The sequence below is a fragment of the Camellia sinensis genome, chromosome 2, assembly GCF_055761805.1.
Source record: "Camellia sinensis isolate YWXY chromosome 2, ASM5576180v1, whole genome shotgun sequence".
NCBI lineage: Eukaryota > Viridiplantae > Streptophyta > Magnoliopsida > Ericales > Theaceae > Camellia > Camellia sinensis.
Genome location: NC_138962.1, coordinates 183,643,894 through 183,659,384, shown reverse-complemented (window position 1 = coordinate 183,659,384; position 15,491 = coordinate 183,643,894). Strand labels below are relative to the sequence as shown.

The 15,491-nt window shown below is 37.3% G+C and overlaps 1 protein-coding gene and 1 long non-coding RNA gene across 4 annotated transcripts in view; one reads left to right on the top strand and one right to left on the bottom strand.

The window, feature by feature from the left end:
- Nucleotides 1-318: 318 nt before the first annotated feature.
- Nucleotides 319-15,491, bottom strand: part of LOC114261760 (very-long-chain aldehyde decarbonylase CER1) — a 58,489-nt gene continuing 43,316 nt past the window's right edge. For 2 of the 3 annotated variants that reach the window (XM_082916351.1, XM_082916353.1), the window contains 4 exons: nucleotides 11,575-11,775; nucleotides 10,646-10,744; nucleotides 9,536-9,709; nucleotides 319-739 (listed from right to left, as the gene is read on the bottom strand). In XM_082916351.1, the coding sequence (XP_082772477.1) occupies nucleotides 563-739; nucleotides 9,536-9,709; nucleotides 10,646-10,744; nucleotides 11,575-11,775 (651 nt within the window). In that variant the 3' untranslated portion in view covers nucleotides 319-562. The remainder of the gene's footprint in view (nucleotides 740-9,535; nucleotides 9,710-10,645; nucleotides 10,745-11,574; nucleotides 11,776-15,491) is intronic. The other variant, XM_082916352.1, reaches the window with a different exon arrangement.
- LOC145820495 (uncharacterized) lies at nucleotides 3,610-8,945 on the top strand. Its single transcript, XR_014362193.1, has 2 exons — nucleotides 3,610-4,519; nucleotides 4,922-8,945. It is a non-coding gene; the product is annotated as an uncharacterized LOC145820495 (long non-coding RNA).

Below are 15,491 nucleotides of genomic sequence, written 5' to 3'. Positions count from 1 at the left end.
GGTTTCTATTCTCTTTTTGGTTGGTTTTTCACCAGCCTGGGGTGACGCTGTTAAATTATTGTGTTTACTTCTGGGTGCCAACCTAGTTGGGATTTGGAGTGTAAACTATGATGACGTTTGCACCATCTTTCACTCCCTTTATTGATGTATTGCTCATTTACTTTGTATTGACTGCTTCATCAATAAAGGTCTTCTTTTGATTGATCAAAAAAATAAAAAAATATAGAAAAGCTCAAGTAATTTATATGATACATAAATTAATATTAAAGGTCATACAAATATAGCCCAGTACACATACTCAAGAAATATATAGTAATATTTTCATATCAAATTCATATATATCTATATTATTATTAAAAGTGAATAAGTCGATAGTTACAAGAAGGGTACAATACTTGAACTTATGACCGTTATTAACTTCATAAATAAAAATTTCACCACTTAAACAATATAAAAGATATGTTTCCAATTTAAAATTAAAATTCATATTTTAAGCCCACTCATTGGTTGGCTTCATACCCCTAGCATATATATATATATAGAGAGAGAGAGAGAGTTGTAATCAAGGGTCGAAGTGATTCAACATCTTCAGAGGATGAAAGCCATGACGAATAGTGGCCTCCCAAACTTTATCAATGTTGAAGACGAAGTTTCCACATTCATTCACATTCCAACCTTCCAAAGCATGTATTATCCCAGCAATCCTCCATGCACTCATCACCCTTCTCGGCAACCAATTCTATTTCACAAATACACATGATATTCAAATTTTAAAAGACAATGATAAGAAAATTAAAATCAAAATGTAAGATAGATGTGTATAAAGTATATGCAAAAATACATATACAGTGCCTGAGATTTGATTAAAATATCGATTGTGATTCTAAAAATTACATCATGTCCAAAGTTTTAAAAAGTGGCCGCAAACACCGTTACATAATGGTTGTGGTGGTTATTAACCATCCATTACGGCCACTCTAACGGTGTGACACAAATTCACAATCATAACGTTTCAATCGTTACGTAAAGGCCGTAACAACCGTTACATTACCATTACGGCCGTTACAACCACTATTTTTCAAGTGTTTGTTTTTTTATATAAATTTTGCTTATAATAATAATACTATTTTCCCTTTTTGTTTTCTAGTTGCATAGAACTTAAGTAAAAATCTTATCTATATATGTTTTGATTATCCAATCTTCTAATTCTATAAGATTTCATTACTTTTTCACTTGATTGTTTACATAGGTTAGCTTTTGAATTTGATTCTCCACATGTTTGAATGAAAACTGTGCCTTCATCCATAGTGGCATTGGTTGCTTCTAAGGCTACCTCTACTTTGTAATTGCTTCTCCTATCTAAAAAAAACAGGAGAAAAAACTTATATCTATTTCTCTTATGTTAAATTTATTGAACAAAATTTACATTTCATGTTATGTATTTTTACATTATTATGTTTGTATTTTGAACTTATGCTTATGAGATTATTTTTTTTAATGTTAAAGATACTTCACATTTTTTCCTAACAAATTCATAATTAGTAAAGCAAAGAAAATTATATAAATCCAACAGTAGGAAAATTCTCCATAATGACTTATAACTAATATAAAAATTAGTATATACATATTGAATTATATTTTAAAACTAAACAAAAATATTAAAAATTATTTTGAACCTCACTAAATGTGATTCTGAAATAAAAACATGCGTATTGGTATATTTTCCTAAAATTGTGCAAAAAATTTAAAAATTCATGGTTTGGGTTGCTGCAACCGTTATGTTACGGCCATTACACCTCGAAACCATGTCAACGCTACTGCTACCATTATGGTAACCGCCACCATTATTTAAAACCTTGATCCTACCCTTTTAAATTTCTAATCACATAAGAAATTACCCATTTATAAATAAATCACTAAGCCAATTAAAAGTATTGAATGATGTTAAGAATATATTTTAATTCACAATTATGGTAATTTAATTATTACATGTAAGAGTATTTAGGAATTTTATTTTTTCTGATAATTCTATTAAATAAAAAATTATGACAATGGGATATTTGTAATTTCTAAAATTATAGGGGAAAATTTGTATTTTAATTAAACTTTGGGGAATGTAATTGTAATTTATCCATAAATCTATTCTTATTATCTTAATCCATTTATCTTTGGGCTATAACTAATGTACTGCACTTCAAAAAAATATAAATGTCTCAAAAAATGTGAACATGAACCATAATAAGAAAAATAAATTGCATTATATGTATCAAACAATAGAATCAATTATATTGCAATATGATTTATCCAATTGGTGATAAATAGTTTTTGATTTGGGAAAGGATGACAGCCTGTACTATACCAAAAGGGCCACATACACAAAGGTTTGTACCAAATAGGGATCAAACAGAGGTGTTTACTATCTTCGTAGACAGTTTGCCATCGTCCATGAATTCGAAAGGTTTATCCTTATTGTTCAACAAGGTTGAAGTGGTGAAGGATGTGTTCATACCAGATAAGACTAGGAGAGCTACGAGGACACGGTTTGGATTTGTTCGGTTCGATTGCACTGTAGCTGCAGAGGTGGCTATCCAAAAAGCTAATGGGTTATGGTGTGATGATCAAGCTATTAAAGTCAAGATGGCCAAGTTTGGAAAGACCCAGTATCGCAGCCAACATGCGTCTGTTATCAAACCAGGGGAAGGTAAAGCAAACGGCCATGTTTCTAGTTTGGGGTGGGAACATAGACAACAGCCATATGGAGGGTATGAGATAAGATCAGTTGCCGAAGTTACAAGAGCCAAGAACGATGGTGCCGTGGTGGTTTCGGCAAAAGAAGAGGGTAATGGCTGGTTATTTGAAAGTGTCATTGTTAAATTGAGAAGTCAGTATAGCTTTTTGGAATTTGAAGGTGTTGTACATCTGAAGGGGTCTGATGACATAGTAGTCAGGCAAGGAAAAGAAAGAGATGCAGTGTCGACATTTCAATCGGTAAAGGACATGAAAGAAAAATTAATTCTGCTCGGTGATCTATTGGACGTATAGTGTGAATCTGTTTTAGAATGGAAACAAGGTATGCATTTGGGTCAAGAACGTTTTGTATGACTTAGTTGTTTTGGAGTCCCATTGAATCTGTGGAGCTATAGTATGTTTATTGAAAGATTTGGGGTGAGGTTGTTGAAATTGTAGAAGACACGGCTAAAATGTTCTATTTTGGATGCGGTAAGCTTAAGATGGCAACAAAGTACATGAGTTCCGTTAATCAGGTCATTAGTCTCAATTGTGGGGGAAGATCATACCTAGTTCGGGTCTATGAGGAACAAATGGTTGTATCAAAGGTGGTTACTGAAGCTTGCAAATGTCTATTGAACCAGTGTCTACAGTCGTGTCTTCTACAGTCGCAGGGAGGCTGAACGAGGAGTTGGTTTGCAAAGAGGATGCTAATGTGGATGATGAGGTGGCGTGCCCGAATAAGGTAGCAACCATCACCAAGGATCCTCTAGAGTGAAATTTTCCTAAAGTTTCCTAGAGTGCTATATTGTGTGGTTGAGATTTACTGGCAAATCACATCAGAAAAATTGATGTGACTTGCCAGTAAATCTCAACTTAAGCGGCTCCATGAGGATGGTGAGGTGGCATGTACTGATGGGATGTTGCTATGAGATACGACTGGGATGGGATTGGGAGTTGGAGTGGCCGGTGAAGTTATAAGGCCCTCCCCATCAATAGTAGCGGAAAGGGGTGTTGTTGGTCTTGGAAGACCAAACATAGCACCCGACAGCAGAGGTGCTGGGGTAGTTGTAACTCAGTTTGGAGTTAAAGTGCAAATGAATTGAATGTGGATGATGCAATTATTACATCCGGTTTTGTTCGGAATGTAAATGGGGCAGATTTTGGAAGGCATCCTGTTGATATTGAGGTAATGTTGGGACAAGCCCATTTGCTTGGGCTTGTGTTAAGGGAAGCTCAAGTAGGTGGCCCTGCTAGTGGACCGTGTCCTGAAGCAAAGGTAGGTGGTGTTGTGGGCCTTAGTCAGCCACTAAGGGGTTCAAATCAAAACCAGATTGGAGAATGTGGGCTTTTGGTGGGAGATACAAGCAACCATATGATGAGTTCTATATGCCCTAGGCCACGAATTAGGGAAAATAAATATAGGGGAGGGAGGAAATTATCAAGGTCTGAAACAATTCTGGTTCAAAGAATGGCAAGAGGGACGAAGGTTACCAGGATAAAAGGGGCAACGCCAACTAGGAGTTGGCACAGGGGAGCTTGGTGCTGGGCAGCTATGGTAGCCCTATCCTCATCCTCATCAACGGCCAACCAGAGGGAGAGGTGGCTGTCGGATGAAGCTAATGTAATGGTTGTTGGATGAAGCTAATGCAATGGTACAGCTGGCGAAAAGTCTTGAGCTAGATTGTAATGGGAAAGAATCAAAAGTGTTGGCTAAGTGTGTAGAGTTGGAGTTGAAAGACGCGGAGCTTACAGTAGACTGTGGGAGGACAGCTCGTCCATGAATTTCATGGTTAGGTGGTTTTGGTATTTGCCCAGTTTTAAATAAAGATTTGGTCATGGAATATAAGAGGGTTTGGTAGAGATAGGAAGATGAGGAAGATTAAGGATTGTTTGGGGGTGTCTTAAATAAGTGTATTTTTTGTCGTAGACTAAAAAATTGATAAAGAAAATATGGATGTTTGTGTTAACTTTTTGATTTTTTATAAAAAAAATATATAATAAAAAATTGTAAAAATTGATTTGTACAGAAAAATTAGGATTGAGAGTTGTGCAGCCGTAATTGTTGACTTTGGTGAATAGGGTTAACTTTTTAACTTTTTAAGTAAGTTTTTAACTTTTTGACTTTTTTACAATATGTCAAATTTGACCTAAAGTATTCCGTGATCGGGGGGTGGATGTTGTTTTTTTCCAGGAAACGAAGAAAACTAGAGTCACTGAAAATTTTATCCGGTCTATTTGGCCCGGGGCTGAGATGGAATTCATGGTAATTGATCCTGAAGGGTTTGCAGTTGGTTTACTTTGTGTTTGGAACCCATTAGTGTTCAAGTTGAGTAGTTGCTATGGTAGTAGGAATTTCGTCCTGCTTTCAGGTACCATTCTCCCTGCTTTTGACTGCGTCCTAATGAATGTTTATGCTCAAATGAGGTGTCACGTAGGAAATGTTTATGGGACACAATTATCAGGTTAAAACCGTTGTTTGTGTTTCCTTAGTGTCTAGAGGGTGATTTTAACGAAATAAGGAATCTTGGGAAAAGAAAAGGTTGTTCTGCTAGGGGTCGAGGGATGAAGGAATTTAAACAGTTCATTAAGTCATTGGAAGTGTGTGATTTGACAATGTTGGAGAGGAAGTTTACGTGGTGTAATGCCTTTGAAAGGGATAAATGGAGTCAAATTGATAGATTTCTTATATCTCTGGAATGGTTGGGATGGTTGGGAGTGTTCAATTGTAAGGTGTGGGGGCTACCAAGAGTTGTCTCCGATTACTGTTCAATTATACTAATGGAAGATGCTCGGGACTGGAGGACAAGACTGTTTAAGTTCATTAACGCTTGGACCCTGCATCCACAGTTTCTCCAAGTAGTGAAAACATTGTGGGAGGACTTGGTGGTCACTAGATAGGCAGGGTTTGTCATTCATTCCAAGATGAATGCCCTTAGAGCTAAACTAAAGGAGTGGAATATTCATGTATTTGGTAATGTTAAGCAGAAGCTCAAAGAAGCTGAGGATGAGCTCCATTTGCTAGATTTGTGTGCGGAATCTAGGGAACTTAATGTCACTGAACTGGCTAGAACTAGATTTCTCAGAGATGAGGTTTGGAAGTGGAGCAAACAACAAGAATGGATGTGGTTGCAGAAGTCTAGATTATCATGGACGTTAAAGGGTGATCGTAATACTAAGTTCTTCCACATTATGGTAACCAGTAGGCAGAGTAGGAACTTGTTAAATTCTGTAGTAGTGGAGAGTTCTCAGTGTAATGATCTCGCAACAATCAAAAAAGAAGCGTTCAAGTTTTTCGCTACCTTGTTCAAGGATGATTGGAAGGTTAGGCCTTCGTTGAATGGGCCATTTAGCACCATTAGGAGTGATGCTGTGGCTTCGACAGTAGAAGATGAATTTTCAGAGGCAGAAATTTGGATGGCTATAAAGGAGTGTGATGGTAATAAACCCCTGGCTCCGGATCACTTCAACATGGCTTGTTTCCAAAAATGCTGGAAGATCTTTAGGCCAGTCATTTTGCAGTTTTTCAAGGAGTTCCATCGTCATGCAAAATTATCATATGGTATTTAGAGTTCCTTTATCACTCTAATTCCAAAGAAGGATTGCCCCGTTACCTTGCTGGATTATCGACCAATTAGCCTAATTGGGTTGATATATAAAATTCTCACTAAGGTGCTTGCTAATAGAGTGAAGTCAGTCCTACCTAGGGTGGTTAGCAGTGTACAATCAACATTTTTGAAAGGTAGGAATATCTTGGATGGGGTTTTGACAGCCAATGAAGTTGTTGACTGGTGGAAAAAGAGCCATAAGCAAGGGATCATACTAAAACTTGATTTCCAAAAGGCATACGACTCAGTAAATTAGGGATTTCTACTGCATATGTTGCAAAATTCGGATTCTGCTCTAGGTTCATGGGGTGGATTAAGGAGTGTGTTTCTTCGGCAAGAGTATCAGTGTTGGGGAATAGGTCGCCTACGAATGAATTTTGCTCTAAAAGAGGACTTCGACAGGGTGATCCACTGTCCTCTTTCCTCTTTCTTGTTGTGGCTGAGGCATTGAATATTTTAATGATCAGAGCCAGCAATTTGGGCCTAATTAGAGGTGTGAAGATAGGAACTGGAGAGGAGGTATTATCGCATTTACAGTTTGCACGGTTATATTCTGTGAAGTTGATAGATGTGAGATTCTACAGTCAAAAGAATTTTTCGGTGTTTTGAGTTAATGTCTGGGCTCAAAATTAATTTCCATAAAATTCGTATTTGTGGGGTGGGCGTGGAGGACAGTGTAATGGAGGGCTTCGCTGACATTTTAAGATGCAAGAGTTAAAAACTTCTTTTCTCATACTTAGGACTACCTTTGGGGGCAAGTCCTAGAAGACTCTCTACTTGGAAGCTAGTAATTGAAAAGTTCAAACTTAAGTTAGCATCATGGAAACGAAAGCTTCTCTCTTATAGGGGGTAGAGTTACCTTGATTAAAGGAGTGCTAAATAGTTTACCGGTATATTATCTTTCCTTATTTAAAATGCCACAAGGTGTAGCAAAGGTACTTGATGGGGTGCAAGCAACCTTTTTGTAGGGAGGTTCTAATCTGAAGCGGAAACTGCACATGGTAAAGTGGGGAGAAGTAACAAAAAACAGGCTTCTAGGCGGCTTGCGTATCAAGGATATTAGAGAATTCAATGATTGTTTGCTAGCAAAATGGTGGTTGAGATTTGGCAAGATTGACAAGGCAATGTGGAAGATCGTTTTATGTGCAAAGTACGCCTTATTGGGTGGGTCCTGGTTTTTCTTCGCGGATGAGTCATGTAGACTATCCACTGTGTGGGGAGGAATTTTAGCAGTGGTTAGCCGTAATTCAAATCTGGGGAATTTTTACATAGCCAACTGCATGATAATCCCAGGGAATGGGTCTTGAATTCGATTCTAGGTTGATTTGTGGCTTGGTAGTCACCATTTGTGTTGGGAGTTCCCAAGACTTTATTTTTTGTCTGTTGAGAATGAGGTTTCTCTGTGTAACATTGTGGAAAGGAAAAGGCAGTCGGATGAATGGGTCTTTAATTTTCGAAGAGTTCTCCAAGCTTAGGAGGTGGAGGAACTGGGTCAACTTTGTGCCATGTTAAATGCGACGAGTTTTGATTCTTCTAGGGCAAAAGACAGACTATGTTGGAAGCCATCCCCCTCAGGTGAGTTCATGGTTGCTTCTCTTTATAATAGGAATGTGGTAGGTGTTTCCTCTGACGTGCCATATTTATTATGGAATAATTTAACCCCTCTGAAAATGCAATTTTTTGGGTGGTTGGCATGGAAAGATAGAGTCTAGATAGTAGCTTACCTTCAGAGAGTTGGCGTCCTAAGTGGTAGTGTTTATAATCTGTGTAAATTCTGCAACTCCAAAGTGGAGTCTGTTAACCATGTGTTGTTATTATGCCCGATGATTTGGAAGGTGTGGTCAAGTTTGGTGGATTGGTGGGGCTTACAATAGGTTGTTCCTGGGACAATTGGGGGCCTTCTTGACTGATGGGCGGGTGTCAAGTTTAAAAAGTTCAAGGTAGCAGTGTGGAAGTCTATTCCAGCGGCTCTGTTGTGGTCCATTTGGAAATGTAGGAATGAATGTGTGTTCTTAGGTTCGCAACCACAGTTGGGTTTGCTCTCTGATCATGTAAAGGTTCGGATTGCTCTTTGGGTTAGGTATCATCATCCAAGATATAACTTTACAGTTCATGATTTGGTGTTTAATTGGCAGCAAATTCAATGTTCAAAGTGACGCAGATGGGTTTTCCTTGCAGCAAAGGTGCTTGTTTCTCTGCTTCGGCGTATTGTACTGATTGGACTCTGTATTGGTATCTATTAGGGATGGGTCTGGGGTGGTGTTCTGAGTAGTTGTAGGTTTGCTCGAGGAATGATCTGAGAAGGACAGAGCTTGCTAGTGCTGGTTGTGGATGGTTTTCTTGCTTCTGATTACTGGGTTTGATCAGCTTGGGTAGTGAGTTGGTGGTCTTGGTTTTGGATAGGTTTTTGGGTCTGTTTTGTCTACATATTGTGGGTGTTTGGGAATTTGTTTTTTTTTGTAGGTTTTTTAAGTTGTAGGATATTAGTGGAGAAAAAAAAATTTGTGTTTGGGAAGATAGTTGAGTTTTTTTGTGGTTGGATGTGGTGTTTGTGAGAAAAAAAGCGAAATCATTATGGGGTTTGATGTGATATTTTGTTTGGATTTGTTTTTTTTTGGTTTTGTAACTAATTTTTCTTTTAGTAAAAAAAAACAAAAAAAAAATCCTAAAAACTAACTTCCCAAACACCCCAATTATTTTGGGTGTGGCTGGTATTTTTGTGTTGGTTACTAGCCAACTTTTGCTGTTATGCTTACATATGATTGGGTGATCCTATCAGTGCCAACCTAGTTGGGATTGATTTGTTTTGTCATGTTGCTTTTTTGCACTCATTGTTTTCTCCTTTATTGATGTAATATCTTTGTTCATCAATAAAATTTCTTTCTTTTGCTGATCAAAAAAAGAAATGAGTTTTTGATTTATAAGATTTCATGTTTATTATATATATATATATAATTTTTTTTTTTTTTTTGCACTCATTTTTGTGGGGTTTTTTTTTTTTTTTTTTTTTTTTTTTTGTGGTGAAAAGCATTTTATTTTAAGTAATTTTATGGAGAGTCTTATATGTGCCAAAATTTAAACTTTTGACCTCTCGGTAAGGTGCAGAGATTCTAATCAAATAAAAATTTGTAATCCACCAAACATAATCAGAAAAAAATAATACTAATAACTTTAAGAAAGAAAAAGATGTTGTCTCTAACCTCGCAAGAGTCAACATTTTGGAGATACTTGGGAGTGGCCAATGAGGGTGTGTAGTGATAGAAGCAGTCACTGCGAATTTTCTGTGGAGGGAATTGTGAGAATGGAATGAACATTGTTCCCTTTAATGCCTTCATTTGTTCTCCTTCTCTCAACCCTTCTCCCACTAACCATGTCTGCAAAATATTCAATTCATCACCATCACTTCTCAAAATTAATTATAAATCTAAATTTTCTCATATGAAGGTTTTAAATATCAGATTTTGATCTTTTAATACCATTATTTACCGAGATATATGACTATATCACCTATATGGATAAATATCCTGTTATCCTTATTTAAAATCATGCATCTAACATAAATTTTTGCAAAAATTTTCCATTTTTTTTCCCCCTAATTTTGTGTTTGTAAAGAATCCTATAGCCATGACCGGAGCCATTATATGCAAGTGGTGTAAGTGAGTTTTAAAAATTTTATTTTATATTTTTTTTCATATGATTTTATAATTATTTTTATATTTCAAAATGGCCTCGTTGTAATTTTCAAAATACTATATTTACCTGTTGTTTTAAAATAAATAAATAAAAAAATCAATTTTCCCCACTAAAATTGTGGAAAATAAATTTTCTAATCTAAAATTTTTATGCTTGATCCAAAAAATAAAATAAAAAACTAAAATTTTTACGCGCCCAAAATTTTGTTTTCTGCTACTCTATAATTTCAACACTGCTTATAATTTACTAGTTGTGTAGTTTTTGAAAAAAATCCAATTTTGTTTTTACCTATCTAAATTTTTTTGTGATAATGTGTATATTTTTCTGCCTCCGGTGAATAAAAATTCTCACTTTGTCTCTACATACAGCAACTTTGAATCTCTTGTTAGTGATTGCTTTTAATCGAAGTTACCCTTTTCTATAAAGATGATCTTTTCTCCAAATTTTTTTTTTAATTAGTTGATTAGTAATTTGGTGTGTAATTTCAATCTATTGAACATTATTTAAAAATTATGCTCACTCAAATCATCTTTCACATTTAAAACAAAGGGACTCTATTTGCAAATGATAGATTACGTTGGGATAAAGAAGAAAGAAGAAATTAAAGGAAAATTTACCTTGACAGCATAAGTTTTGGCAAGGAACAAATTATTTGAAGCCTCAGTGCCAAGCATTAACTTAAGCTTGTTATACTCATCTTCATATAGTGTGGACACCTATTGGATATTCAAGTTGTGTAATTAGTAGATGAAGCAAAATTAAGAAGTACATTGGCATGGTTTGAGGCTAAGATTGACCTAAACAATTTTGAGGAAACTGTATTTAAAGCGGGAATATATCAAAATAATTACATTTTTTGGAAGTTCAAGTGAGTTTGTGTCCAATGCAGTTTTCACTTGTTTAGGATTGCATCTCTATAAAAGTACAATTATTTTTAGTTGTTTCTGCATAAATATAATTTTCTCAACAATTTTTTCAAAAATGCTATACGTTGAATTAGAAATGCTACGTATCTAAACAAATATATAAAAAGGCATCTAAATTTTAAAATTTGTGTAGCATATTCAATACGAATGCGGCTCACACCATAATAAATTTAAATTAATATCATACACATTTTTTTGGCTAAATTTAAATTTGTGTAGCATATTCAACACGAATGCGGCTCACACCATATAAAAAGGCATCTAACTTCTTCTTGAGGTTTAGAAAAAAAATTACACCCAACACCCAAATTTGACATAATTATATTGTTTTTTTAAAGTTTTAATTCATGTAATACATATATAGCTTCCTGTCCGTCAGTCATTCATTAATCGTATTAATAGGGAAAAAAATGATATTATGATCTATTTTATACTAAAATATATATTTTACTATCAATTATCTGTGTGTTAGTTTTGTTTATATTGTCCTTGCTAAAAAGGAAATTGGTATAATTAAGGTATATTTATAGGATTTATTATATTTTTTTAAACCACAAATGTAGTCTATGTAATGTACTCCCTTTGTTTTTTTAAGAAGTTGAAAATAAGAACATAAATACCTGGATGCCTCTTTGGCATAAAGCTAAGGCAATAGAATAAGAAACTTTCGATAAAATGCCTCTGAGGAGGACTTGTGTTGTTCCTTTTGGAATGCTATTTAAAACAACAGCAACTGCTAAGCTACTCCCATCCACCACCTTCACTTTGAGCTGAGGGTTCCTTCTTATATAAAGCTCTCCATTCTTATTTAGTTCCTCCCCCTACAACATATATATATATATAGAGAGAGAGAGAGAGAGAGAGAGAGAGAGAGAGTAATCAATTCATATATATCATGGAAAAAAATGGAAAATTACAAATCAGCGTAGAAAACTAAAAATAATTACAGGGAGGCATAGGGTGCAACACTTTCTATGGGTTTTTAGCACAGGGGGAGTTACATCCCATGTTTGTGTGATTACTTTTGATCATTTAGAAATTGTAATTTTTTAGGAAAAAATAATCATATATATGTTAGTATTTACACAATCGTTTAACAAATTTATTTATAGCTTATGTAGCTTAAAATTCAAATTTCATGTTTAAGCAATTGCGTTTTTGAAAGTTAGGGTATGTGGTTTTTTTTTTTTTCTTTTCAATTTCAACATATTTGCTATTTTCAGCTAAAAATTCAAAATACGTTCAAAAAATCTTCTTTTATGCTAAGTTTGGGCATACTTTTTTAAGCTAGCCTTTCCAACTGCAAATAAATTTTGCCAAACTGTTAAAACCTACCATCACCTACTCCACCTACTACACCTACCACCACCTACTACCACCTACCACTACCACCTACTACCACCTACTCCACTACATCTCCTATATAAGGAGCCCATCACCATTTGTAATAGATAACATACAATCAATCAATAATACAATTCTCTATTTCTCTATACATCAATTTTAACATGGTATCAGAGCGAGGTTAAGAACCTAGTCATTCTGCTTCACCGGCGGGCGGCAGCCTCGCCTTGGCCGCCCGCCGGACCTCTACACATACCTTGACTCCGCTGCCACTAAACCCAATTCAACATTCACCTTCAAGATCAGAGCATCATCACCAATCACCTTTGGCTTCACTGCATCTCCTACATGATCGTTGACACCAATCCATGATCTCTCTCTCATGGAGACGACTTCGACCTGGTTCTCCGGTCGCCGAAGCCTCTAACCACCACCGAAACTCAACCCAAAACCACGAAGCCTCCGATTGCTCCATCGAAGGCGAGACAAATCCTGAAAGTGTCTGTGATTTTCTTTTTGGTCCTGTATTTGTACTTGATTTTGTATCACTACAAAATTGAAGCAGAGCTGAAGCAAATTTCTTTTCTCATCAACACTCAAAACACATCACTCTCATACTATTTCTCTCTCTGGTGGTCTGTGTTTATCGCCCTGCTCAGTGGCTGTGTACTGTCGTGTGGACGGGTTGCTATTGTTGAGCCTTCATAGTTTATCGGTTGAAGGCTGTAGTGAAGGTGATCTCCACTTTCTGTGGTGGAGGACGGTTAATGGTCTTGACAGTGGCCTCCATTCACCATGATGGTTTTTGGTTCTCACGGTGGCAATTTGTGCTCAGGCTAACTTGTATGCTTAGTCCGCGAGCTACTATGTCATTATCTTAACACCTTCGCTGGCTGTGATAGCTCTGTTTGCTGAGTGCTTGGTTGGATGGATGTTACTCCAGTGTCGTGTCAGTGATGTTCGGAGGGAAGAAAACTTGGTTCTGTTGCTTCAATTGTCTCTAAGGAGCAAGCTCACTGGTGTGAGTTTTCAAAGACCCTATCCCTGGTTGTGTTCTGTCGGTGGTCTCTCTCTCAGCACCGGAGTTACAGTGGGTTAAGGTGGGGCCCTCCGTTGAAGATGAGTTTACATGGGTTGAGGCTTGCTGGATTGAAGTCAAATTGTTATTTGCTAGCTGTTGGTTTCATGAGCGGCCGGGGGTTTAAAACGTTGGGGATGAGAAGAGAGCTTCTCTTTACCTGAGCTGAAAACACAAACACACACAAATACACAGCTTTACTCTCTCTCTCTCTCTCTCTCTCTCTCTCTCTCTCTCTCTCTCTCTCTCTCTCTCTCCATGGATCCAACCTCATCATCATGTACCCCACTCTCTCTCTCTCTCTCATTTTTTCACTTTCCAACCCACCAGCGCACATGCTTTCCCCATTAATATATTATTATTATTATTAAAAAAAAACAAAAACAAAAACAAAAAAAAAATACCAAACACCACTCGGTTCCCCACTACCCCTTTTAATTTTTAATTTATGTTATGTTTTTACTTTTCATCATCAGTATATTCACACTCTCTTCAACTTTCTTTTCTTTTCTATCTCTACATACATATTTTGTTTATTATAATACCAACCCACATTCAACACCACCTCACTAATTTGCCTTTTCTGTGTCATTCTTTCCACCAAATACCACCCAACTTGTCCCCACTCCTGTTTGAATTTTCCTCTTTTTTCTTTCTTTTGCCTTTTCTTATCATGACACCCACATGGCATGTCCCTCAGCTTTTTTGACAAGTTATTTTTCTTTTTCTTCTTCTTATCCCCGTATTTATCATTTTCGTTTTTCATATATATATATATAACAAAAAAAAAAAACAAAACTGCACACCAAACTCATTTTATTCATGCCGGGATCAACCCCGTTCACAATTTTACACCAAAAAAAAAAAAAGAAAAAAACAAACAACCACACCCACAGTGGGATTTTTCTTCTCTACTCTGCTGCAGGTCTCTTCTTCTTGCCTATGTCCTGGGCGGCCCTTGACGGTGCTGCCTCGCTGACCCTGGTCACTCCCCCCTGCTCCTCCACTGCAGCATATGGCGGATCTCCAAATCGGAACATCACGGTGGCCTTCCGCTTCAGCTCCTTGTTTTTCGCTTTTAGCACACATATCTCTGCTCGCGCATCCTTATACATGCGCTGGAGCAAAGCCAGTTAGGCGTTTAACTGTTGCACCTCATTTGTCCTACTCTGAAGCCGGTGCGACAAGTTTGTGACCGCCGTCATGGTCTCGACACATGACTTCAATGTATACTGATTGGCCTCAATATCCGTTTGCACTGCCATTTTTTGCTCCACCAACCGCATCGAAAAGTTTAACGGAGCAAAACCAGAGGTGTTTGGTTGAGGTTCACGGGCCACCGCACCAGTTATCTCTCTTGTTGACTCGTTGAGGTCGGGAAAGAGAGTGAGCAGACCACGGGAAGACGAGGCCATTTTCTGGGCAACAGAGTGTTACAGAGTTTCTCTCTCAGAAAACGCAGAGTTTTTCAGAAGTTTTTTTTCGCAAGTTTTTTGTCTTCGCCTCAGCCTCAGCCTCAGCCTCAGCCTCCGTCTTGGTTAAATAGCCAAGGCAGACACGCGCATCATGCGCCGCTCGGCGCTAGACGACAACCTGGGCGCGCCTTTTGACGGCACGCCTTTTGATGGCACGTCTTTTTATGGATTGGGCACGCCTTTTGATGGCACGCCTTTTGAAAGATTGGGCACACCTTTTGAGGGTGCGACTTTTCCAACGGTCCGGCATGACCCCATAAAACTGTCCCGACATTGATTCCGGTTAGCTTTTCCAGCGGTCCGGCATGACCCCATAAAACTGTCCCGACATTGATTCCGGTTAGCTTTTCCAACGGTCCGACATGACCCCATAAACTGCTCCCGACATTTGATTCCGGTTAGCTGCTACAACGGTCTGCCACAACCATCCAGTGTCCTCTACAACGTTATGACACAACCATCCAGTGTCCTCTACAACGTTATGACACAACCATCCAGTGTCTTCACCAACGGTCTGACACGACCATACAGTGTCTCATATTCTCTTTTATTTTATGTATTAGTCTATTTTCTTGTTTTGTTCCTCTCTCCAAACTCACGTTGGTTAGTTCCTATCCCCCTTGAGTTTGCGGGGGGCTGT